Below are 24,576 nucleotides of genomic sequence, written 5' to 3'. Positions count from 1 at the left end.
GTAGGGTAGTTGCATACTAAATATGGTTTTGTTCACTCTAACCACAGATATATAACAAAATCTGAATCATGATAAGCTGTATTCTGCTAATGACTAAATGTAAATGTATTTAACATTCACTATTGGGTTTAATACAAGTTCAACAGAGCAATCGATAGCATTTGTCACATAATATTGACTACCACAAAAAACTGTAAAGTTGTTTAAATAGTCATTTTTACACTCATTTAAGGTTTTTATGGTTTGTTGACATTGTCTTCATGGCAAAGAAGTTGTAAAATTGGCTGTAACTTTACACAGAAAAGGTTAGTAAGTGATTTTATCACGCTAGAATCATGTTTTTTTTTCACTTACTCACTTTTGAAACAGTGGGTGGGGAGGGGGGTCCCCTTTTCACACAATTTGGAATGGAATATTCATTGTTAGTTCATGTTAACTAATGTTAACAAATACAACCTTATTGTAAAGTGTAACCAGTTATTATATATTATTATATAAAAATGTAGTATGTGCAGAAATTAACATTAACCAAGTTTAATAAATTATGTAAAAGTACTGTTCCCTGTTAGTTAATGCTATCCATTGTGCTAACTAATGTTCGGTCATACCACAGCATGTCAGATGTTACTGATGCAATCCTTTCTGATTGAATTTTCTCTGTGAATGAATTTTAGACAATGTCTATAAGTGTCTTTTGTTTTGTTGTTTTGGTACATTTCTGCACTTGTTTTAAGCCTCCCCGAATGTATTATTTCATTTCTTATTTTCTAACACTTAATTGCATTACAAATATTCACACAGATCTTTGTATCTTCAAAAAATCATTTGCAAACCTGTAATGGTGTGCTCTCAGCAGACATTGATGTGAATCCCACTATGTCACTGAAATAGATGGTGACGTTGTCAAAGGCTTCGGCCTGTACCGTCTCCCCTCGCTTGAGCTGCTCTGCTACTGAACTGCAGAGAGTATTAGTGAACAGTGAGCTGAACCGTAAAATAATTTTCCATACACAAGTCCAAACACAATAGCAGACATGCAGTTGCAAACAATCAATTAGTTTAACACGGATTATAGATCAGGTGGGGTTTATTCGGGGTCGCAACTCTTCTGAGAACATTAGGTGTTTCATCAATATCATGTGGTCAGTTGCGAATGATCAGACTCTGGTCGCTGCCATCTCAGTTGAAGCCGAAAAGTCATTTGATTTGGTAGAATGCGATTATCTTTTAAAGATTTTGGAAATATACAGGTTCAGGAATATTTTATTGGTTGGATTAAGTTACTTTATAGACACCCGTAGCAGTGGTACAAACTAATTTTTACTCTGGAATTTACCATTATTGTTCTGTCTTGCCCTGGAAACTTAGCAGCCGCGATAAGAAAGGAAGATGATTTTCCAGGGGTGGTGGCGGGAGGTATGGCGCATAAGCTTTTGCTTTATGCAGATGATATTTTATTATTTGTCTCCGACCCTACTAGAACTATGCCTTGCCTCCACACAATTATTAAGTTCTCGGAATACAGAGTTCATTGGTCTAATTTCGAAGCTTTGGCTCTGACAGTGTACTGCCCAGTAGCAGCTTTTTAGCCAAGGCACCTTCCAGTGTCCCAAACAGGGCATTAAGTATTTGGGTATTTTATTCCCAGCAAATCTGAGTGATTTAGTTAGAGTAAATTCTGACCCTTTAATAAAAAGGTTTTTGAGCGATGTGGGCAGGGCGGCTTCATTACATTTATCTATTATTGGGAAGGTTAATGTTATTAAAATTAATTGTATTCCCAAATTAAACTACCTGCTACAATCTCTCCCTATAGATGTCCCTCTCTATTATTTCAAGCTATTTGATAACATTATGAAGTCCTTCATTTGGAATGGTAAACGTCCCAGTTTACATTTCAGTAAGTTACATAGGCCGATTGTCAAATGTGGGCTAGGCCTATCCAAGATTTAGTTTTATTATTATGCCTTTGGTCTCAGACATTTGGCTCATTGGTCATTTCCACCTGAGCGAGCCCCTCCATGGTTTTGTGTTGAACTGAAAACTCTTGCCCATATTTCACCATTACAAAGCCTTCTATTTAACTAACCAGAGAATGTAAGTTACACCCCGTTATCTTGCATTTGCACTCGGTATGGACTAAAGTGTCCAGTGCATTTAATTCTAACATTTATGTAAATGTTGCCTCGAGCATATGGCTGAACCCAAAATTATGTATTAATAAGTCCCCTTTCTGCTGGTCAGAGTGGATTGTGAGGGAGGTAATTAGGCTCGGTGACCTATATGAGAGTGTAGTGTTGAGAACCTTTGAAAATTTGGTTCAACATTTTGGGATTCCCAGATCTCAGTTTTTTAGGTATTTACAGCTGCGCCACCTGCTCTGTACTATTTTTGGGAGTAGCATACACCCCCTAAAACGGCAGATACTCTGGCAATGGTGATTACAGCTTTTGGGAAAGGTCATGAGGCATCAGTGTGTTACTCCCTGCTATTTCAGGGTCGGGGGGACGGAGCTTCGGCTTCTCTCAAGAGATTATAGGAGAAAGATTTAAACTTGCTATTGGATGAGGGATTGTGGGCTAGGATTCTAAAAAACATCAAGACTGCATCTAGAGATGCAAGGGTGCACCTTATGCAATTGAAGATTTTACATAGATTCTATTGGGCCCCCTCTAGATTGTATAGGCTTGATATTAAAGACACACCCACCTGCTGGTGATACCAATCAAAAGATGGAGACACAACCCATGTTTTTTGGTGGTGTTTGAAGAGTTTTGTGTGTGACGTATTGGGCACTCAAATTTCATTTTGCCCCAGAATCTGTATTTTAGGTGATGGGGCGGTCATCAATATTGAGAATAAACACATAAAAAATTGTGTTCTAACCAGTGTCATGATCAACAGACAAGACTTTTTTTGCATTCTTGGAGGGCTCTTGGGGAGGGGCAGTGGAGAGAGAGGTATTGTTATAAGTGTGTGTGTGTGTGTGTGTGTGTGTGTGTGTGTGTGTGTGTGTGTGTGTGTGTGTGTGTGTGAGCGTGTATTTATCACTTTGTGGGGACCAAATGTCCCCATAAGGATAGCAAAACCCAAAATTTTTGACCTTGTGGGGACATTTTGTCGGTCCCCATGAGGAAAACAGCTTATAAATCATACTAAATTATGTTTTTTGAAAATGTAAAAATGCAGAAAGTTTTCTGTGAGGGTTAGGTTTAGGGGATAGAATATAAAGTTTGTACAGTATAAAAACCATTATGTCTATGGAAAGTCCCCATAAAACATGGAAACACAACGTGTGTGTGTGTGTGTGTGTGTGTGTGTGTGTGTGTGTGTGTGTGTGTGTGTGTGTGTGTGTGTGTGTGTGTGTGTGTGTGTGTGTGTGTGTGTGTGTGTGTGTGTGTGTGTGTGTGTGTGTGTGTGTGTGTGTGTGTGTGTGTGTGTGTGTGTGTGTGTGTGTGTGTGTGTGTGTGTGTGTAGGCGTAGTGGCTAAAGCACAGGGCTGTTAATCAGAAGGTCACAGGTTCTAACCTCACGGCCACTACCATTGTGTCCTTGAGCAAGGCACTTAACTTCAGGTTGTTCTGGGGGGATTGTCCCTGTAATAATTGCACTGTAAGTCGCTTTGGATAAAAGCGTCTGCCAAATGCATAAATGTAAATGTATTTATCACTTTGTGGGTACCAAATGTCCCCATAAGGTTAGTAAAACCCGAAATTTTTGACCTTGTGGGGACATTTTGTCGGTCCCCATGAGGAAAACAGCTTATAAATCATACTAAATTATGTTTTTTGAAAATGTAAAAATGCAGAATGTTTTCTGTGAGGGTCAGGTTTAGGGGTAGGGTTAGGTTTAGGGGATAGAATATAAAGTTTGTACAGTATAAAAACCATTATGTCTATGGAAAGTCCCCATAAAACATTGAAACACAACAAGTGTGTGTGTGTATGTGTGTGTGTATGTGTGTGTTTGTGTGTGTGTGTATATACTTATGTGTTTGTTGAGGGTCGGGAATTGAGAGGGGGAGGATCAGTGATGGGGGTTAACTGTTGATTCTGTGTATACAGTATATGTTTTTCTTTTCTTTGTTTACTGTATGAATCAATAAAAAATGTTAATCACAAAAAACAATGTACAGATTAAAGAAGAAAATAGCTTAATTTAACAAATCTTTATCTAAAAAAAACAAGGTATACACAGAACGGAAATCACTGAAAGCACATGGTAATATGGGAGTTCCTCTCAGCTCACACTCTCAGACAAAAAGTGATCATATTTTTTCAATAATTGTAGAGATCAATAAGTAAAGAATGAAAGAGCTAGGATAATTTCAGTGTAATTAGTCAGCTTGTCTGTTTCATCTTAAGACGCAGATTAGATTTCTCACCAGCTCCATAATTATCTAAAAAATTATGTTCAAAGAACAATTATAATTTTTTGATAAGATATGGTTGAACTAATATGGTTGAAGTTACGTCGTAATGAAGAAACAGTTATCAAGTAATAAGAGAACTGTTGAACTAGCTATTTGTGCTCAAACTCCAATTAAGTTTGAAAACTTCATGCAGGGTGAGGGAAAACATTATACAACTTTGTACTTACTGTGGAAGGATTTGGTAAAGAAGGTTTTCGGCTTTTCGCTTTTCCTCAAGGTACGCCTGAGTTCTCTCCTCTACCAAGTTCTCCAGGTTATTGGCATATTGTTCCATTCTGGACAACAGGTTATTGAGAATACTGGTGCTGCCTTCCCTGCAACACAAACCAAAAGACATCAGACACCTACTTCAATATCTGATGTGTAATTGGGTAGTTGACATTCTGAATAACATGTCCCTGAACTTGTTCACTATCAGGATTTTAATTTCAAATTTTAAAAACACTGGGGTCTAAAAATTTCATGACGTTTTTATGAATAAAAAAAGCAAAGTTTAATTGAAAAGTTAACATGAATTTCAGAAAAAAGAAATGTGTTATGCCCCCCTTCTGATTTAATGAAAGAATGCACTTAAGCTGGCATGGACTCCCTGAGTTTGTGCAAAAGCTGATCATCCATGTTATCCAGCATGTTTTGATAATTTTTCAAAAAGTATCTTGTTTGCCTTAATGGAAGCAAGAAAATTTGACCTATTGAACAAAGAGCACACATTATATTGCATTTAATTAGTTTCTTTATTTAAAATATTTTTTAACTAGCTTTCTGTTTATTTACAGGTTTAAATTTGAAATATTTAGGGCTCTATTTTCATGAGCACGCAAAGCATGTGCAACATCTTATATAATTTTCGTGAGAGTGCTAATTCGAAGCGCAATTTTCATGCTAGCGCAAAGCACAACTGGGCATGGGTGGGAGCGTTTGCGCTATCTGTGGGTGTATGCACGCAAACTGTGGGTATGTTAATGAAGTGACGCAAAGCACAATTTGCTATTTTCTTGAGAAATAGGTCATTGCGCTAAGACGTTTCAATAGCATGTCTGTTTTTTTTTTGTCTAAACTCAGTTCCTGCATATAAATGGAGCAGATCACTGTCAAAGAAATATGCCTGACATTCAACAAGAACGCAGCTAATACACAAAATAATGTAAGTCCATATATCTATTCTTCTAATTCATTGCATACAGTCTATTTACACTACCAACTTCTATGAATGTGCTGTCTTTGTTTTTATCACTGGTGTTTGACAGGGAATGGACTATATAATAGGACACAGCTGGTGAAATAACCAAAGAACCTTATCCAGCCCAATAGTGCTTTGCACATGTAATTTCACCAAACCCACTTGCGCCTAGACTTAGCACATGCTTGCACGAAAATACAAAAACTTCATGGCCATGCCCATTGACTTTGCGCTTATGACTTAAAGCACAGCTATTAATGCTAGCGCTCTTAAAATAGCGCCCCTTATCTCAAATTTGTGGACTTTTCAACCCCATTGTATGTACAATAAGGGAAAATATATATATTGGGTCCTGTTATTGCTTCTTATAAATTTTTTCACAACTTTTATTGATCTTTTGCCTTCACTAGTTCATTTTAAATGGTCCTGCTGAGTAACAATATATTTGGTAACCCTTTATTGTAAGGTTCCATTTGCTAAAATTAGTTAATGCATTAGGTACAGCATTTTTACAGCATTTAATAATCTTGTTTAATGTTAGCTTATACAAGTAAAATTGTTCATTGTTCGTACATGTTAGATCATAATGCATTAACTAATGTTAACATATACAACTTGTAGTTTTAAAAATATATTAGTATTATGTTGAAATTAACATTAACCTAGATTAATAAATGCTGTAAAAGTATTGTTCATTGTCAGTCCATGTTAACTAATGTTGTTAACAAATGGAAACGTATTGTGAATTGTAACAAATTATTTTATAAAGGACCAAATATTCCATCAGTTAATATGAGGTCATAAAAACTGCATGCTTGATTATAGAACTGGACAAATGTTGTGTAAAATAGCTTAAAATTAATTACAGCATGTCACACAGCAGGACACTGCTTAAAATTCAATGTCAACTACCCAATTATAGTGCATACACACAAATGTAAATATTATTTGAAATTACATAAATGGCCCAGTAATAATTAATCAAGCTAAACTGAAGAGATTGCAGCATTGTTGTTTTTTATTTCTTTGTTTGAGTGACTGACTGACTGACTGACTTACTGACTGACTGACTGACTTATTGATTGATTGGTTGATTGATTGGTTGATTGATTGGTTGATAAACCCATGTGGCTGATTAAAGAGTAATGAGAATAGGAAACAGTACCTTTAATTGTATATGTAATCAGTTCTGCAGTCATGTGCTTCAATGCAGTGAGGTTCTGATGAAATGTGGTAGATTCTGGTTAAATCATGTTTGGGTGGTGTTTGGTTTCCTGAATCATATCGCTTTATTCAGGGGTCACATCTCAATCCTACGTACTGTACAGTCATGCAGACAGGCCGCAATGCAGTCATCTAATGAGCCACACTTCTCACTGTGTGAATGTTTCAATTTGGAATCATGCAAAATGATTCAGATGAGGATAACGACTTTTGAAGAAATCACTAATTTCTTACTCTAATTTCTCTCTTGGCTCTCAACGAAGGCGGTTGCATTTTCTCACCCTCTCCCTCCCCTTACCTTCCCTGCTTTGTTCCTCTCGTCACGTCTAGTCTACTGTATTATACTTTGAGAGACTCTCTCAGCACTGCTCTCCAAACTAAGAAATCATGGATTTGATCAATTGGTCTCTCAACGCAACTGACACCATCTTCTCAACGAGAAGCTTGGGTTCGGGGGAACCTGACTGCCCTGCCGGAACGTTCGCAGCTGGCTACACGATGGACGCGTGGGAGAGGTGGCGGGTTGTGTGTCTGGCGGCTCTTTCCGTGGAGGACGTTGAAGATATCTACCTATTCGGTACCATGATAACAGGTCTTCTGCTGATTGGATTAGGCATTGCCCTGGTTTATCGAGGAATTAAGAAGACGTGACAGCTGTCCAAAGCCTCACAAGGCTGCCCGTCATGATTGAAGCAGTGGGCTGTCTGCACTCAGACTGGGTCTATGAACCAAAATACGGATAACATCATGGAGAAGCTCACAGCTTTGCAAAGGCAAATGGATCGTTTCAGAGACCAAAATGGACCAGGAGAATAGCCGTGTAAATTAGAATGCGGCTACTTGCCTCAAGACCAAACAATCCCAATCTTATCTGTTTCGGCCGCCCTCAACCAGCACTGGCCTTGGCCAAGGCCGCTGTTGGAACAACAACTCCCCCGGAAGAGCACTGCAGTGAGCCACACTTGCGTTCCTTCCCCGATTCCCCAGACACCTGGTGATTGTTGACTATGTCTGGGACCTGATCAAGGTTGTCTCCATGGCTCAACTTGCTGTGTATCGCTATGACAATCCTGCGGACTGAGGCACCTAGATTAAGATGCTGGCATAGCGACTCTCCAGGCCTATGCACACATGAACTATTACATATATAAACAGATATGCAATCATCCGCCCGATACCCTATCCCTCACCTTCGCCGCTTTGTACCCCCAGTCTGACAGGTGGGTCTGTGACCAGCGCCGAGAATGGCTGCAGGACCGGATGGCTGCTTGCCTGTGCTGGGCTACCACCACCCCCCAATCCCCACCCCTGTTGCAAGTCTTATTCATGTTGAAAAGTGTACTGATTATGTGCTAATGTTGCTGAGGTATTTTTTTTCCTGTTCCCACACTGTACTCCTTAAGGAGCATAGTCTGGGGGCTGCCTTTTTCTCCTCACCTCTCCTCATGTCATGCTGTATTTCTTTTTAATTCCCTGTCTTCCTGTCCTGTCTACCCTCTTGTCATATGTATGTTTGTATGGACAGGTCGATGGCCAATTTCACTGGTACTTGTGACTATGTGACAATAAAGGACTACTACTACTACTACTACTACTACTAAATTAAACATTGGTAATAATGGAAATGGGAAAAACAGAATAGCCTATCTATCTATCTATCTATCTATCTATCTATCTATCTATCTATCTATCTATCTATCTATCTATCTATCTATCTATCTATCTATCTATCTATCTACATACCATGCATTAGTTTGTCTTTGTCAACATCTATCAAACCTGACTTGAGTGACCCTTTGAGGAATTAATCATGAAGCTTTTACCCACATCAATACAAGCTGCTTATCAATGAGCTGTCAACTCCAAGACAAATACAGCATTCTGTTCACAGACACAATACTGCTTCAAAAAGCTGCTTGTAGATCACAATCTGAATGATCCATTTTGCCAAAAAAGCATTTGTATTTGCAAGAGATGTCATTGGCCGAATTTTGAAATCTCCAGATGGATCGTGGATCATTTATTTGCTTGAATCGTGCAGTTCATAATTTTGAGTGAGAAGAAATCCATATGAGGTTTAGAGGTCTTCAAATACAGCAAACATGTCTTCAGCTTTCACTGATAAAGTAAATGAAAATTCATGTTGAAAAAATTAATAAATGAAACATTTCAGAAAAACATGAGTGAGCTGCATTTGTTTGAGTGTTCTGATGTTGTTTTATTTTTGTATTTGCTAACGAGCCCTCTTGTTTTAACCTTCTCTCATATAGAGAGCCCTTTTTCCCACAATCAATTGATAAATAAAATAAAATAACATTTGTTTCTCGTTATCCTGTTTCACTCAGAAATATGTCACAGTACAGAACTATAATGGGAACGGAACATAATTTCATGTTGACTTTAAGCTAACAGGTAAGCTCATTCACATACATACATAGTGCATAGCTATACATAGAAAACATATGCGAATTCTATTAAGTAAGAACATCAAACAACTATACTATGAAGAAAGGGGCTTTACTTACTTGTTAAGTTTAGCAATGAAAATTTTGATGTGGCTGAAGTCTGGTCGATCTGCAGGGTCTTCAGCCCAACAGCCTTCCATTAAGATGGCCAGCTCCTCACAGTGCCGAGTGTTATCTGTGGTGGGTCTGAAGTATGGTTTCTGACCATTTCGTACCTTCTGGATGATCTCTGGAACACACGTATTTTTCCTTTTATATGTAGATAAATATGTAAGATATACAATATATCTTACATATTATAAGTCAGAATGGTACACCAATGAATGTTTAATTTTTTAAATAACAATTGCACATTACAATTTTTTACAGTACATTGAAAAGACTTCTAACAAGGCATCTAACAAAACAAAACACAAAGCTAAGCTAAGCTAAGCAAAACAATACAAAGCTAAACAAAACAAAACAAACACAAAAGCTAAACAAAACAAAAAACACAAAGCTAAGCTAAGATATGCTAAGCAAAACAAAACAATACAAAGCTAAACAAAACAAACACAAAAGCTAAACAAAACAAAAGCACAAAGCTAAGATACGATAAGCTAAGCTAAGCAAAACAAAACAATACAAAGCTAAACAAAACAAACACAAAGCTAAACAAATAAAAAAAATGCACAAAGCAAAACAAAACAAAAAACCCAACACAAAGCTAAACAAAACACAAACCTAAGCTAAGAAAAACAAAAGCACAACACAAAGATAAACAAAACAAAAACACAAAACAAAGCTAAACAAAACAAAACACAAAGCTACACAAAACACAAAGATTAAGCTAAGCTAAGCAAAACAAAAGCACAACACAAAGATATACAAAAGAAAACACAAAGCTAAACAAAACAAAACACAAAGCTACACAAAACACAAAGCTAAGCTAAAAAAACACAAAGCTATGCTAAGCTAAACAAAACACAAAGCTAAGCTAAACAAAACAAAAACAACACTAAGCTAAACAAAACAAAACAAACTGCTAAACAAAAAACAAAGCTAAGATAAACTAAATAAAAAACACAATGCAACACAAAGCTAAACAAAACTATCACAAAGCTAAACAAAACAAAATACACAATGCTAAGCAAAACAAAACACAAAGCTAAGCTATACAAAACAAAAAACAACACAAAGCTAAACAAAACAAAACACAAAGCTAAGCAAAACAAAAGCACAAAACAACACAAAGCTAAACAAAACAAAACACAAAGCTAAGCAAAACAAAAGCACAAAACAACACAAAGCTAAACAAAACAAAACACAAAGCTAAACAAAATACAAATCTAAGTTAGGCAAAATAAATCAAGACAAAAAATACAACACAACAAAAAGCTAAACAAAACAATACAAAAAACACAACACACAAAACTAAACAAAACACAAAGCTAAGATAAACAAAACAAAACAAACAATGCAAAACAAAACAAAACATGAAGCTAAAAAAACATAACCACAAAACTAAACAAAAGCTATGCTAAACAAAACAAAATACACAATTCTAAGCAAAACAAAACACAAAGCTAAACTAAACAAAAGCACAACAAAAATCTAAACAAAATAAAATAAAACACAAAAGCTAAACAAAATACAAAGCTAAGTTAGGCAGAAAAAGTCAAAAACACAACACAACAAAAAGCTAAACAAAACAAAACACAAAGCTTAGCTAAGCAAAACTAAATATACAAAGCTAAACAAAACACAAAACTAAGCTAAGCTAAGCAAAACTAAATATACAAAGCTAAACAAAACAAAAAACACAAATCTAAACTAAACAACCTCTTACCTTTAGGACTGAGGTTCATGCCTTCAAAATAAAATGGGCCATTCCTGAGTGCGATCTCCTGGAGAATGATCCCAAAGCTGTACACATCTCCTTTCAGTGTTCCTTGGGGCGGATGCCTGTCATATATCAGCAACTCTGGCGCTGTCCATAGCTTTTCTGAAAATTCAAATTGTCACCTTCATTAGAGACTTAATATGAACTTACAAAGAAGTCTATCAAAACAGTGTGTATTTTTGATCAGGTTTCATGTGTCAAAACCATCTAACATGAAAAATCTTAATGTGATAGCATATTCTTACTTGCATACAGCGCATGCAAGTCTTCATTTTCACAAGATGAACGGAAGCTTGCCAGACCATAATCGGTGATTTTCAAAACGAAGCGGCTATCCACCACACAATTGGAGGATTTCAGGTTACCATGGGAGCCAATGTAACTGTTGTGCAGATAATTCATTCCCTGGCAGCACAAGCATTAAACAGAACATCATGTATTTGCCCAAAGTTTATGTTGCAAATAGAGCAAAATATACCAGGAATCAATAAAAAATACACTGTTCTGAAAAAATGTGTAGAATATAATGAATATACATGGATACTCCTGCATAATACATAAAACAAACAAATAATGTTACATTTGAGGCTTCCATTGTTAACTTGGTTTTAGGTTGATAGACATTCTTATAGAGATCGTTCACCCAAAATTTTGAATTCTGCGATAATTACCTCATCCTCATGTTGTACCAAACACATATGACTTTCTTTATTGCGTTGTACATTAAAGGAGATGTTAGGCTGAATGTAAGGGACAAACAGCCTCAGTCACCATTCACTTTCAATGCATCTTTTTTCCATACAATGAAAGTGAATGGTGACCGAGACTTACATACTGCCTAACAACTTTTTATAGGTTTGGAACAACATGAGAGTAAGTGATGTCAGACTTTTCAATTTTGGTTGAACCATTCCTTTCATTATACTTCCTTGCATGTTACAACAATAAGAAAATTACTTGGTGCAGAGAAGCCAAAGCACATCCTTTAAGATGACATATAACTACTTGATATTCTGTTTAAATTGGAGAGCCTTTGCCTACTATCTTCTTTCTGACATATAAGCAACATTTTCAACAAACAATGTTTTTTTTTCAGACATTTTTTTTTTACTTGAAAGCAGAGAAATATCTTGCAATTACAAGATGTTTCACTTTTTTTTTTTGCCATTGCAGGCCAATTTTACAAGCGAATGCCAAATACTTTTGTGTGCCTGGACTCTCAAGCACATTTGACAAAGAACTAAGACAAAAACAAAGAACAAAGACAAAGATTATAATAAATAAATAATAAAACCAACACTGCTTTATCACAACTTCTCAGTGTTTCCTATGTTTTAAAATTATTTTAAAAGGCATACCATATTTACTGAGTTGAATCATGTTCATTCATGTTTTTAGTATAAAATGTTCTGAATACCACAACTTAAAAGACCTCGTAATTTGAATGAATAACATATGAAATAATTTAAGAATAAAAGAAAACATCTAGGTTACGGATGTAACCTCCGTTCACTGATGGAGGGAACGAGACGTTCTGTCGAAAAAGCGACACTAGGGGTCTCTCTTGAGAGCCTTTTGCATCTCTGATCTATGAGAAAAGGCCAATGAGAAATTGGCAGACAGAATTTGCAAGTCCTGCCCCCGGACATACGGGTATAAAGGGAGGGAAATACGTCTGTTTCATTCAGGATTTGTCTGAGGAGCCGACAATGAGGTTCGGCTGCAACAGTGGCTCGTTCAGCAATGTGGCCGGGAGGACACAACGTCTTGTTCCCTTCCCCAATGCCCCATAAAATCACTAAAGCCTTCTGGTTCTTTACCCCCAACAGGGGGGAACAAGGCGACGTGCCAAGCATGGGAGCAGGCCAAGCCAGCCGCGCCTTTTCTCTATCTATGCTTCTCGCATAGAGTTAAAGCGGCTGGGGTCATATTAATGCTATCATACGCACTCAGGGTAGGCGATCTTTCCCAGTTTTCCTATTCTTTAAGGGGGGAAAGACACCTGCCCAGACTAGGGGAGGTAAAGAGTAGTGAAATACATCACATGGGCTTTTAGGTCACATGTGGAAAATGGCACGGTGGTAGATCCTACCTCATTGGGAGGGAGGAGTTGCTACAAACACGGCGACCGGGGGTCCGTGAGGACTGCCCAAGGGAGACGCAGGTCCGCTCGCAAGGGGACCGTACCACGGGAAAAGTCCACATGGGTGCCCGTCCTGTGGAGCACCTATTCCAGTACAGGGTAAATTGAGTACCCGCATTGGTCTTGGACTGAATTCGTGGGACCTAAGGGCTAGGGAGGAGTCATCCAGGGAGCCGAGTTTGTGGGATCTCCTGGGGTAAAGGCGCATTGTATTACCTCAGCGGAGGGAAAGGGCGCTATGTGCAAGCGGTCCACCCGGTCAGTTTGTCAGCGTGTACCGAGTTCTACCGGCTCAGACCTGAGAAAACACAGGAAGAAACCGACTCAACCCTGAGATTGTAAAATCTCGCAAAGGTATTGGGTGCTGCCCAACCCACTGCTCTGCATATGTCTGATAGGGAGGTGCCCATGGCCAGTGCCCATGAGGACACAACACTTCTTGTAGAGTGTGCTCGGACCCGCAAGGGGGGGCACGGCTTGGGTGCGATAGGCCAATGTAATGGCGTCACCTACCCAGTGGGAAAGCCTCTGTTTGGAGACAGCGTTCCCTTTCCGCTATCCACCAAAGCAGACAAAGAGCTGCTCAGAACGTCTAAAGCTCAGAACGCTTGCAGGTCCCCGACCCTTTTGATGGAAGCGAGCGCGTTCAGGCGGGCTGTCTTCAAGGAGAGGGCACTGAGTCCGACTGATTCGAGCGGCTCGAAGGGGGGTCTCTGAAGGCCTGAGAGGACCAGTGAGAGAACCCAGGAGGGGAACAAGCTCGGCCAGGAGGGTCTTGAACTCCCGGCGCCTCTTAGGAACCTGATAACTAAGTCCTGCTTACCCAAAGACTTGCTGTCTACTGTGTCGTGGTGGGCTGCGATGGCAGCTACATACACATTCGAGGGGGACAGCCTCCAATCCATCCTCTCCTGCAGGAATGAAAGCACTGACCTAACTGCGCACCTCTGTGGGTCTTCAGCCTGGGAAGAACACCAATTTGCGAACAAGCTCCACTTCAGGGCGTAAAGTTGCCTGATAGAAGGGGCTCTGGCTTGGTTGATCATGTCTATGACAGCATGTGGTAGATCAGCTAGATCTTCTCCATCCCATCCAGGGGCCAGATGTGGAGGTTCCAGAGGTCTGGGTGCGGATGCCAGAGCGTGCCCCGTCCCTGAGAAAGAAGGTCCTTCCTAAGGGGGGTTTGCCAGGGAGGGGCTGTCGTGAGGAGTATGAGATCTGAGAACCAAGTCCGAGTGGGCCAATAGGGAGCCACTAGAATGACTTGTTCCCCGTCCTCCATGACCTTGCACAGCACCTGTGCAAATAGGCTCCCTGGGGGGAATGCGTACTTGCTCAACCATGCAGGCCAGCTGTGTGCCAGCACATCTGCCCCGAGGGGAGCCTCCGTTCGGGCATACCAGAGGCAAACCGATCTACCTGGGCCTTGCCGAACCATTCCAAAATCAGCTTGACCGAGTGGGGGTGAAGCCTCCACTCTCCACTGGGCAAGCATTATCGTTGAATTTGCACGGGATGTGAGCGACTTGAGTCGCTGCTGGCTCCAAAGGAGGAGACGAAGGGCGAGCTGTGATGTACGCTACCGTACGCTACTTGGCGATTTATGTACACTACTGTGGTGGTGCTGTCTGATCGAATCAAGACGTGTTACCTTAAATTTGCGGGAGAAACCTACGCGTGCCCGTTGCACATCAGGATACCTGCTGCAAGGGGACTCTGTCCAGGGTTTGAAAGTTTGGCGCCAGGCGGGGTTGATGAACAAACGGTGCATGCTGCTGCGCCATGCTTGTCTCCGGAATCGAGTCTGGAGCCAGTGCAGAAATGGTCTCATTTGCAACAACCCCAGTGGTGCGACTGCCGCGGAGGATGCCATATGCCCCAAGAGCCTCTGGAAATGTTTTAAGGGGACCGCCGTGCCGGCCTGAACGCGGTGAGGCATTTCAGCACTGACTGCATGCGCTCGTTGGTGAGGCGCGCTAACATTGAGACTGAGTCTAACTCCATGCTGAGAAAAGAGATGCTCTGAACCGGGGTGAGCTTGCTCTTTTCCCAGTTGACCTGAAGCCCTAAACGGCTGAGGTGCCTGAGCACCTAGTCCCTGTGGGCGCATAGTAATTCTCGGGAGTGGGCCCGAATGAGCCAGTCGTCGAGCTAGTTGGGAATGCGGATGCCTGCTTCCCGAAGCGGGGCAAAGGCTGCCTCTGCGACCTTCGTGAAGACGCGAGGGGTCAGAGACATGCTGAAGGGGAGGACCTTGTACTGATACGCCTGGCCGTCAAACGTGAACCGTAGAAAGGGTCGATGTCGAGGCAATATTGAGACGTGGAAGTACGCATCCTTCAGGTCTACCGCTGCAAACCAATCTAGATACCGGACAAAAGTTAGAATGTGTCTTTGCGTGAGCATTTTGAACGGGAGTTTGTGTAAAGCCAGGTTGAAAACAGGGCTGTAGAAACCCTTCTTCATCTCGGTTGGAGGGACAGGCTCTATCGCGTTTTTGAGTAAGAGAGTAGCGATTTCCGTGCGCAGGGATTTGGCATCTTCGCCGTGTACTGCGGTAAAGTGGAGCCTGGCAAACTAAATTGCATAACCGAGTCGAATGGCCCTGGCCAGCCAGCATGACAGATTGGGAAGCGAGAGCCATGCGTCCAAGCTCCGTGCTAGGGCCACTAAGGGGACGACTTTTTTGACGTACCCGGCTGGGCGGAGTAGGTAATGCGGCGTCGGGAGGCAAAAACGCGTTCCAAGGCTCCGGGGGACAACAGTCATGGGGCTGCGTCCAAAGGTCTGCGTCCAATGTGCCGGGACTGTTGAGGTGTGGCGGCAGAGTGCTGTGAGAATGGCATTTGCGGGGCAGGTGACCCAGAGACAAAGGGAATTTCTCTTTTATTGAGAATGTGGGTACCGAAGCCCAAAGGGGGTGCGGCAAAGTAAGTAAACTTAACTGAAAATTCTTCTCCCGGCCCTCCACTGGGGGACCAGCTCCAGAGCAAACATCTTGGTCCCTGGGTCGTCCGTGTCAGGAATGTTTGAGGGCCTTCCGGGTCCTCGAAGGGGATCATGCGCCTCCTGAGGGGTGCTCGACGCTGGGGCTGAGAGCTGGGCCCGGGTTGAGGTGGAGCTGTGTTTTTTTAGGCCCCGCAGAGGCCCATGCTGGAGTTGCGGTGGGGCATGATGTGAGATATGGCCTCCGTCTGCTTTTTCACTGCTGAGAACTGCTGGGCAAAGTCCTCTACAGTGTCGCCGAAAAGGCCGAACTGGGAGACAGGTGCGTCGAGGAAGCGTGTTTTCTTCACTTCGCGCATCTCGACCATGTTCAGCCACAGATGTCATTTCCTGAACCACGAGAGTGGCCATCGCCTGCCCGAGCGACCGCGCTGTAACCTTCGTGGCCCTGAGGGTGAGGTCGGTCGCTGAGCGCAGTTCCTGCAGCATGTCGGGATCAGAACTACCCAAGTGCAGATCTTTAAGAGCCTTGACCTGGTGGACTTGCAAGAGGGCCATGGCATGCATGGCAGAAGCGGCCTGTCCGGTGGTGCTGTAGGCTTTGGAGGTCAATGAAGACGTTATCCTACAGGCCTTGTAGGGGAGCAAAGGGTGACCCCGCCAGGTGGCGGTGTTCTCGGGGCACAGGTGGATTGCAACCGCTCTGTCCACCTGGGGGACCGCCGTGTACCCATGGGCCGCTCCGCCGTCGAGAGTAGTGAGAGCGGATGAGTGAGAGGCACGGTGATGAGTGGAGAAGGGTGTTCTCCACGAACTCGTCAGCTCATCATGCACTTCCGGGAAGAAAGGAACCGGGGGGCACGCAGACCCAAGGAACCAATCATCGAGCCACGAAGGCTGTGGGGAGGACAGAGGGTTCCAGTCCAGCCCCATGCTAATGGCAGCCCGGGCAAGCATGTAGGATATCTGGGCGTCAGCCTTAGCGTGCTGGCCCGACCGCGGCAGCCCAGTCAAGTCATCCGCTTCAGTCTCCGGACCACTCTCCGATGCAGCTGCGAGCTCATCATTTGCCATACCCAAATCGCCTCCATCGCCAGCTGGGTCGTCCTCAATCCCGTGGGAAGAAGGAGCGACACAGGGGGTGGCTGGAGTGGCGTTCCTTCTGAGGAAGGAAAGCCGCGACCGCAATGTTGCCATGGTCATGTTTTCACAATGAGAACATGAGGAACCACAAATGCTGCCTCGGTGTGATCGCTGCAAAGACACACGAAACAGCGCCTGTGGCCGTCAGGAGCGGAGAGCACTCTACCGCATCCAGGAACTACACATGGCTGGAAGGGCATCTTTATAAAGATGCGTCCTGAAAAGGACGTTCAACGCCAGCTGTGTATATGCTCTTTTAGAGAAAATAATTATTTTAGAGAAATAACTATTTTAACTGCGCTGTCGAAGAGCCCAGGGGCAAAGCTGCACTGCTGTGCAGAGAAGGAAAAAGCGGCTGATATGCACCGTAGATCCAATAGCAATCGCTCAGAGATGGGAAGAACAGTGTGTGACTCGCAGCTCGCTGCATACACAACCGGTCAGCTCCGAAGAAAATTTCTGAATGAAACAGACGCATTTCCCTCCCTTTATACCCGTATGTCAAATTCTGTCTGCCAATTTCTCATTGGCCTTTTCTCATAGATCAGAGATGCAAAAGGCTCTCAAGAGAGACCCCTAGTGTCGTTTCTTCGACTCAACGTCGAAGTGAGTGACAGACGGGGAACAAAGAAACAAATAAATAAAATGTGTTTTTCATAAAAAATACTAAGTATATATATATATATATCTAACTGAACTGACTTTATGTTAGCCTGAACCACCATTCAATTTTATTGAATGAAAAAAATAGATTAAATGAAAGTGAATGGTGACTGAGACAAAGATTCAACCTAACATCTCCTGTTGTGTTCCACGGTAGAAACAAATTATAAGGGTTTAGAACAACATAAGGGTGAATAAATGATTACAGAATTTTTGGGTGAACTATACCTTTAAGCCACACTTAAAATGTAATTGCCTTACCTGTATATAATAAAGCATCAAACCAAGTAGCATTTGTACATAAATGATGCTCGACCTCTCAGAACTAACGTCACTTTCAGAGCCGTTTCTGCAACTGTTCCCAAGGTGATTTTAGTGGATGTATGAAGTTACTCAGCTAACAGATGTCTTAGCTGAGTAAACAGTGTGGATCATCACAACTATGGGCATGTCCCACTAACATTTGACAACAAGAAAGTGTCCAAATACTTTTTATCTTCTTTTTGAATAGTATATTTTGCATAACATTTCAAACCTTACAAATTTTGGTGAAATATTTTGCTTGAAATGTGTGCTTGTGCTATATTGATTAAAATAAATGCCACTTGGTTTGATATTTTATTATGTAACGCAATTAAATGAGCATCTTAAGTATCCACATACTATTGAATAGAGTATTAGCTTCCTCACAAACCTTCACAATGTCATTGATCAAAGAGTATCGGAACATCCAGTCCAAGTTGATGCTCTCATTTTCCAGGATGTCCTAAAAAAAAAAGAAAAAACTTGAAAATTCAACACTCTAAAACTTCTTTAATATGCAGACTTTATTTTGTTTACAGTATGCTGACATACAACCCACTCATTATAAAAGTATAACCCACTTTCTGAAGTACTGCTGCAGAAAACATTGAAAACAAGACATTAATTCAAACAAGGTCATTAACTTCTACAAACAAGGTAATAGATGTAGAAATTACTGAATTGAAATAACAATGTAATACAGTTTCAGTAACTACAGTTACTACATTTGCCAACTACTTCCCAGAAATAATAAGAACAGCATGCATTACAACATTAGCTATGAAAATGTCATCCTTTCATAAATCATTTGCACTGCGATTCACAGTATGATCATAGGATAATAAGAAATAAATTGTTAAAACAATATTTAATTTATTTCGAGCATATGAATAAGTGTGTTTACCTGTAGACTGCCCCTGGGGCAATACTCTGTCACAATGCAGATGTTTGGTGGGTCAATACAAGCACCAATAAACCTCGTCAGATGGTTGAATTGAACATCTCTCATCTATAAAAAAAAAGAACGATAACATGAGTTCTGATTTATAACATGTATGATAACGAAGACTGTAATTTAATTTTTATCAATTCTGAATAACTCAATGACCATAGAAAATATTATATAATATACTGTAATATATTATAACATAATATAATTTTTAGAACTGCACATATCTCTAAATTATCTATAAATAACAACAAAATGAATTCTGAATTTAATCCTGTATGATGGTGAAGATTAATTTTATTTCTAGTTATTTTGAAAAACTCAATTACGTATGTCAAATAATACGACCATTAAAAATTTTAATAATATTAGGGCTGTCAATTTAACACGTTAATTCAGTGCGATTAATTATATAAAATATAATGTGTTCAAAAAATGTATTAATAATGTCCCCGGATTGTAATAAGGAATATTCCTATCAACTGATCAATTCAAGCAAGAAAACGAATCGGTTACCTTACGTAACCTCGGTTCTCTCTAGAAGAGGGAACGAGTATTGCGTAAGCTAGCTTACGCTACGGGAAAGATTCATCTTTTCTGAGATATTGAAGAAAAAAAATTATCCTTAATTTTGTATCCATTGTCAACGCAGTGCAGCAACTGCATACCTTGAGCGGGCTAGCTAGCGAGCTCATAGGTTGCTCTGCGGCAACTGCTGCAGCCTATAGACGAACTTGAGTGAACTTGTGTTGAACTACCGCTAGTAGTTTCGCCTGCAGGGCGGGCACTTCCAGATTGTAAAATCTGACAAAGGTGGAGGGGGAAGCCCAGCCCGCTGCCACACATATGTCGTGAATGGAAATCCCGCTGGACCATGCCCACGAGGAGGCCATGCCTCTAGTGGAGTGAGCCCTAATGCCTAACGGGCATGGTAGGTCTTTTGACGCATACGCGGCAGCAATAGCGTCCACTATCCATCTAGACAGTGTCTGTTTCGAGGCGGCGAAACCCTAGGTGCGCCCTCCAAACGAAACGAAAAGCTGCTCAGAGCATCTGAAAGAGGCGGAGCGCGCAGTATACAATCTCAGTGCTCTGACTGGGCAAAGGAGATTGGCGTCGCGTTCGCTATCGGATGCTGGCAGCGCCGATAGGGAAATGACCTGTGCTCTGAAAGGAGTACCGATCACCTTGGGGACATAGCCGTGTCTAGGCTTTAAAATGACCTTGGAGTCACTTGGTCCAAACTCAAGACACGCAGCGCTGACAGACAGCGCGTGAAGGTCTCCCACACGTTTAACTGATGACAGGGCAGTCAGAAAAACGGTTTAGAGTGAAAGGTATTTCAAATCCACGGATTGAAGCGGTTCGAAAGGAGGGGCTTTCATAGCTTCGAGAACTACAGAAAGATCCCAGATAGGAACCGATGGGAGGCGCGGGGGGTTCATCCTTCTAGCTCCCCTGAGGAAGCGGATGACCAGCTCGTTTTTTCCCCGTGACTGGCCGTGCAGGGGTTCAGCGAACGCCGCGATGGTCGCCACGTACACTTGAGCGTGGATGGGGATCTGTCCTTATCCAGCAGCTCTTGTAAAAACACGAGCAGCGACGACACCCCACATGTCCATGGGTCCAGGTCTCTGTCGGTGCACCATTTTGAAAACACAGACCATTTGGACGCATAGAGTCTTCTCGTGGAAAGGGCTCTAGCGTGTATGATAGTGTTTATTACTCCTTCTGGCAAAGCGACGGGTAGTCGTTGATCACCCACGCGTGCAGCGCCCAGCGCTCTGGGTGGGGATGCCAGATCGTGCCGCGAGCTTGAGAGAGGAGATCTGCTCTCACTGGAATGGGCCACGGGGCTGTCAGTGACAGCCGCGTAAGCTCCGGGAACCATGTCTGATTCTCCCAGCGCGGGGCTATGAGGAGCACCGAGTGACGCGTTTCCCTGATCCTCTGCATTACCTGTGGCAATAGCGAGACGGGAGGGAAGGCGTAAAGCGGGCGGTTGGGCCAGTCCTGGGCCAGCGCGTCCTCGCTTTTCGAGAAAAATACTGGGCAGTGAGAATTCTCTTCTGAAGCAAAGAGGTCTATCTCTGCTCTGCCAAATATACTCCATAACTTCTGGACTGTTTGAGCGTGCAGGGAGCATTCCCCTGGGGAAATCTTGTCTCTGGACAGTCTGTCTGGGCCGCCGTTCAGGTGGCCTGGCACGTGCGTCGCCCTCAGCGAGCGCAGGTGGCACTGGGACCAACTCAGTATGCGTTTTGTCAGATGGAAGAGGTTCCTGGATCTGACACCGCCCTGACGGTTTAGATAGGATACCACAGATCTGTTGTCCGAACGGACCAGGACGTGGTGACCCTGAATGACCGGGAGGAAGCGCACGAGCGCGTACTCGACCGCTATCATTTCCAGACAATTTATGTGAAGGAGCTTTTGATACCATTCGGCCACTGCCCAGGGCTGCAGAGCTGAGATACAGGTCTGAGTCACTCTGATCGGCTGGCGGCCCGTGGCCCAAGCCCGGCGAGACGCATGGGTGTTTAGCCAATGCTGAAGCGGGCGCATGCACAGTAAGCCCAGCTGAAGTACTGCTGCGGCTGAAGCCATGTAACCTAGCATTCTCTGAAATTTTTTCAGAGGCATGAGGCTGTTCATCTGAAAGGACGCGGCTAGTCGCTGAACACGGCGCGTGCGCCGTGTAGATAAGCGAGCCGTCATCGCCATGGAGTCTAGTTCTATTCCAAGGAAGGAAATTGCCTGACTGGGCTGTAGTGAGCTCTTGGTCCAATTGACTGCAAGGCCCAAACTATTCAGATGACTGAGGAGAACTGTCCTGTGAGACAGAAGCTCCGTATGTGACTGTGCCAAAATCAGCCAATCATCCAAATAGTTCAGAATTCGCAAGCCCTGACTCCGCAGGGGTGCGAGCGCCGCATCCATGCACTTCGTGAAAGTACGGAGTGCTAAAGACAGGCCGAACGGAAGGACGGTGTATTGATAAACCTGGCCGTCGAAGGCGAATCTCAAGAATGGCCTGTGACGGGGATTTATCTGAATCTGAAAGTAGGCAGCAGGGACAGGCTGTTCTGTGAGTGACTTCCCGATTGAGGTGAATGGGGAAAGAGTCACATCTGTGAAGTGATGCACGAGCATAGTCACGGGCACGGGCAGAGAAGGGGCGCGCGCACGGATTCGTGGGCGCGTTTATTGACTCTAACACTCGAGCTGGCTGTGCCTGCTTTATGTGAGTGGGCTCTGATAGGGACACGGGAAGTGTAATGCTTGTGTGTAGGGGTGAACACTGGATTGTGGGCACATTTTCTACACATAAGGCATGTTTGCTTTTCACAAAATTTCTTTTGTTAGCCGTGAAAACGGCATTTAAGTGCAGGCAAGCGGGCAGTATCACCGGCTTGTTGGCTGCTGAATCCACCACTGCAGTAGCCTGAGAGAAGGGGACTGACAGGGGGCGAAGCTTTGATGGTGGTCCGGCCGCAGCGGGACTGAGCCGTCGTTTCCTTAACAAAGCTAGGAGAACTTCGGTTGCTCAGGTTTCAGTGCAATCTTAGGCCGAGGCCCGCAGGGGGGCGGCGGTCTGCGGCGGCTGTCTGAGCGCGTTCTAGGGCGGCCGCCCTGTCGACGCTGAGAAGTCTGGCTTTGCTGAGCTGGGCGCTGTGAAGAGGCTCGCAGGAGGCTGGTCCGTGGCGGCCTGCAGAGGAGCTAGCGCGACGAGGCAGGAAGAGATTCATGGCTTGGGTGGCTTTCTGGACTTCCGAAAAACGGTCAACAATGCCACTCACCGCGGAACCAAAGAGACCGGACGGAGTGAGCGGCGCGTTGAGGAACGTGGAGCGCTCAGCTTCTCCCATATCGGCTAGTGTTAGCCATAGGTGTCTCTCGGTCACAGTCAGCGCGGCCATGCACTTCCCTAGGGCTTGAGCTGCAGCTTTGGTGGCGCGAAGGGCGAGATCCATTGCGCTCCTTAGATCTGAAACAGCCTCTGGGTGCCTGCCTTTCTCATCCCATTCTCGGAGAAGGTCCGCTTGGAGGATCTGTAAAATGGCCATGGAATGCAGAGCAGATGCGGCTTGGCCAACACAGGCGGAAGTAGTTCTGCAGGCCTTAAACGGGAGCACTGGCTTAGACCGCCATCTCGCGGAGGGCGTGCAAAGGTGTGCTGCTACCGAATCCTCGACCGGGGGGATGGAAGAGTAGCCCCTCTCGGTGGCGCCGTCCACCAGAGCAAGAGAGGTGGAGACGTGGGATCGGTTCCTGGCCGAGAGAGGCACGTTCCACGATTTAGAGAGCTCGGCGTGGAGTTCCGGCAGGAAGGGCGTGGGCGCCGCGTGGCGACGGCTCTGAAGAAAGCAGCCGTCGAGTCTGTTGGGAGCCTGCTCAGAGGGCGGTGACCACTCGAGCCCGAGGCGGTTGACGGCCTGTGTGAGGAGGCGTTAGTTCTTCCTCGACTCCGGCGCGGGTCCTGCTGGATTCCTGGGCCGAGGAGGAGGCTTGGGAGCCTGACCACTCCTCGCTGTCCGAAGCCATGATGGAACAGCAGCCCTTATCCTCCGCCTCGTCATCCGAGATGGCAACAGTGCGGCCGCTCGGCGGCAACTGCGGCGTCCCGGAGGGCGGGGAGGGTGAAAGCGAGGCTCGAGGGAGAGGCTCCGGCGAGGTAGTCGCTTCTAACACCGGTTCCGGCAGCCTTTGGGAGCGGCGCTTCTTTCTGCGTGGCGAACGAAAGCGCGCGGCGGCTTCGGTTTTGAGTGCTTCGAGTCGAGCCCGCAGGGTCGACATCGGAAGGTCCTCGCAGAGGTCGCATCCGCCGTCAGCGAGGGCGAGCTATGCATGTTCCAATCCCAGGCAGAGAGCGCAGATGAGGTGGCGGTCTCCGGCGCTGAGAGGGGCGCGACATGAGGCGCAGGTGGTGCGAGGCATCTTAAAAAAGACGCTCGTTGCTCTTTTTGTGAAGTTCGGCTGAGGAACTTGCTTGCTCTAAAAGGATACGTCGCCGGATGGCGTAGCTCGCAGGATGGCTGAAGGTGGCGAAGACGGCCGGCTTCTTCGAGCGCTGTCCAAGCTTGCTAGATGCCCCTCGAACGGCGACGCGGCTTCTGCAGTTCAGAGATGCGAAGAGCTTCGCTGAATAGATGAAAATCAGGGTTCCAGCCTACGAACTTACGCTTATATGCACTCTAGCCACGCCCATTTTGGCGGGCTTTGATGCAGTGACGGCGCGGGCGCCT

At 43.9% G+C, this 24,576-nt stretch overlaps 1 protein-coding gene across 1 annotated transcript in view; it reads right to left on the bottom strand.

The window, feature by feature from the left end:
• The window catches only part of npr2 (natriuretic peptide receptor 2), a 108,952-nt gene that overhangs the window by 25,135 nt on the left and 59,241 nt on the right, over nt 1–24,576 (bottom strand). The window contains exons 11-17 of the mRNA XM_052105133.1: nt 19,286–19,390; nt 18,773–18,844; nt 11,429–11,588; nt 11,130–11,285; nt 9,362–9,530; nt 4,600–4,746; nt 834–957 (exon numbers count right to left, since the gene is read on the bottom strand). Coding sequence (XP_051961093.1) covers nt 834–957; nt 4,600–4,746; nt 9,362–9,530; nt 11,130–11,285; nt 11,429–11,588; nt 18,773–18,844; nt 19,286–19,390 — 933 coding nt within the window. The remainder of the gene's footprint in view (nt 1–833; nt 958–4,599; nt 4,747–9,361; nt 9,531–11,129; nt 11,286–11,428; nt 11,589–18,772; nt 18,845–19,285; nt 19,391–24,576) is intronic.

The sequence above is a fragment of the Xyrauchen texanus genome, chromosome 3, assembly GCF_025860055.1.
Source record: "Xyrauchen texanus isolate HMW12.3.18 chromosome 3, RBS_HiC_50CHRs, whole genome shotgun sequence".
NCBI classification, from domain to species: Eukaryota; Metazoa; Chordata; class Actinopteri; order Cypriniformes; family Catostomidae; genus Xyrauchen; species Xyrauchen texanus.
Note: the sequence above shows the minus strand (reverse complement) of the source record. Positions and strands in the feature narration are given on the sequence as shown.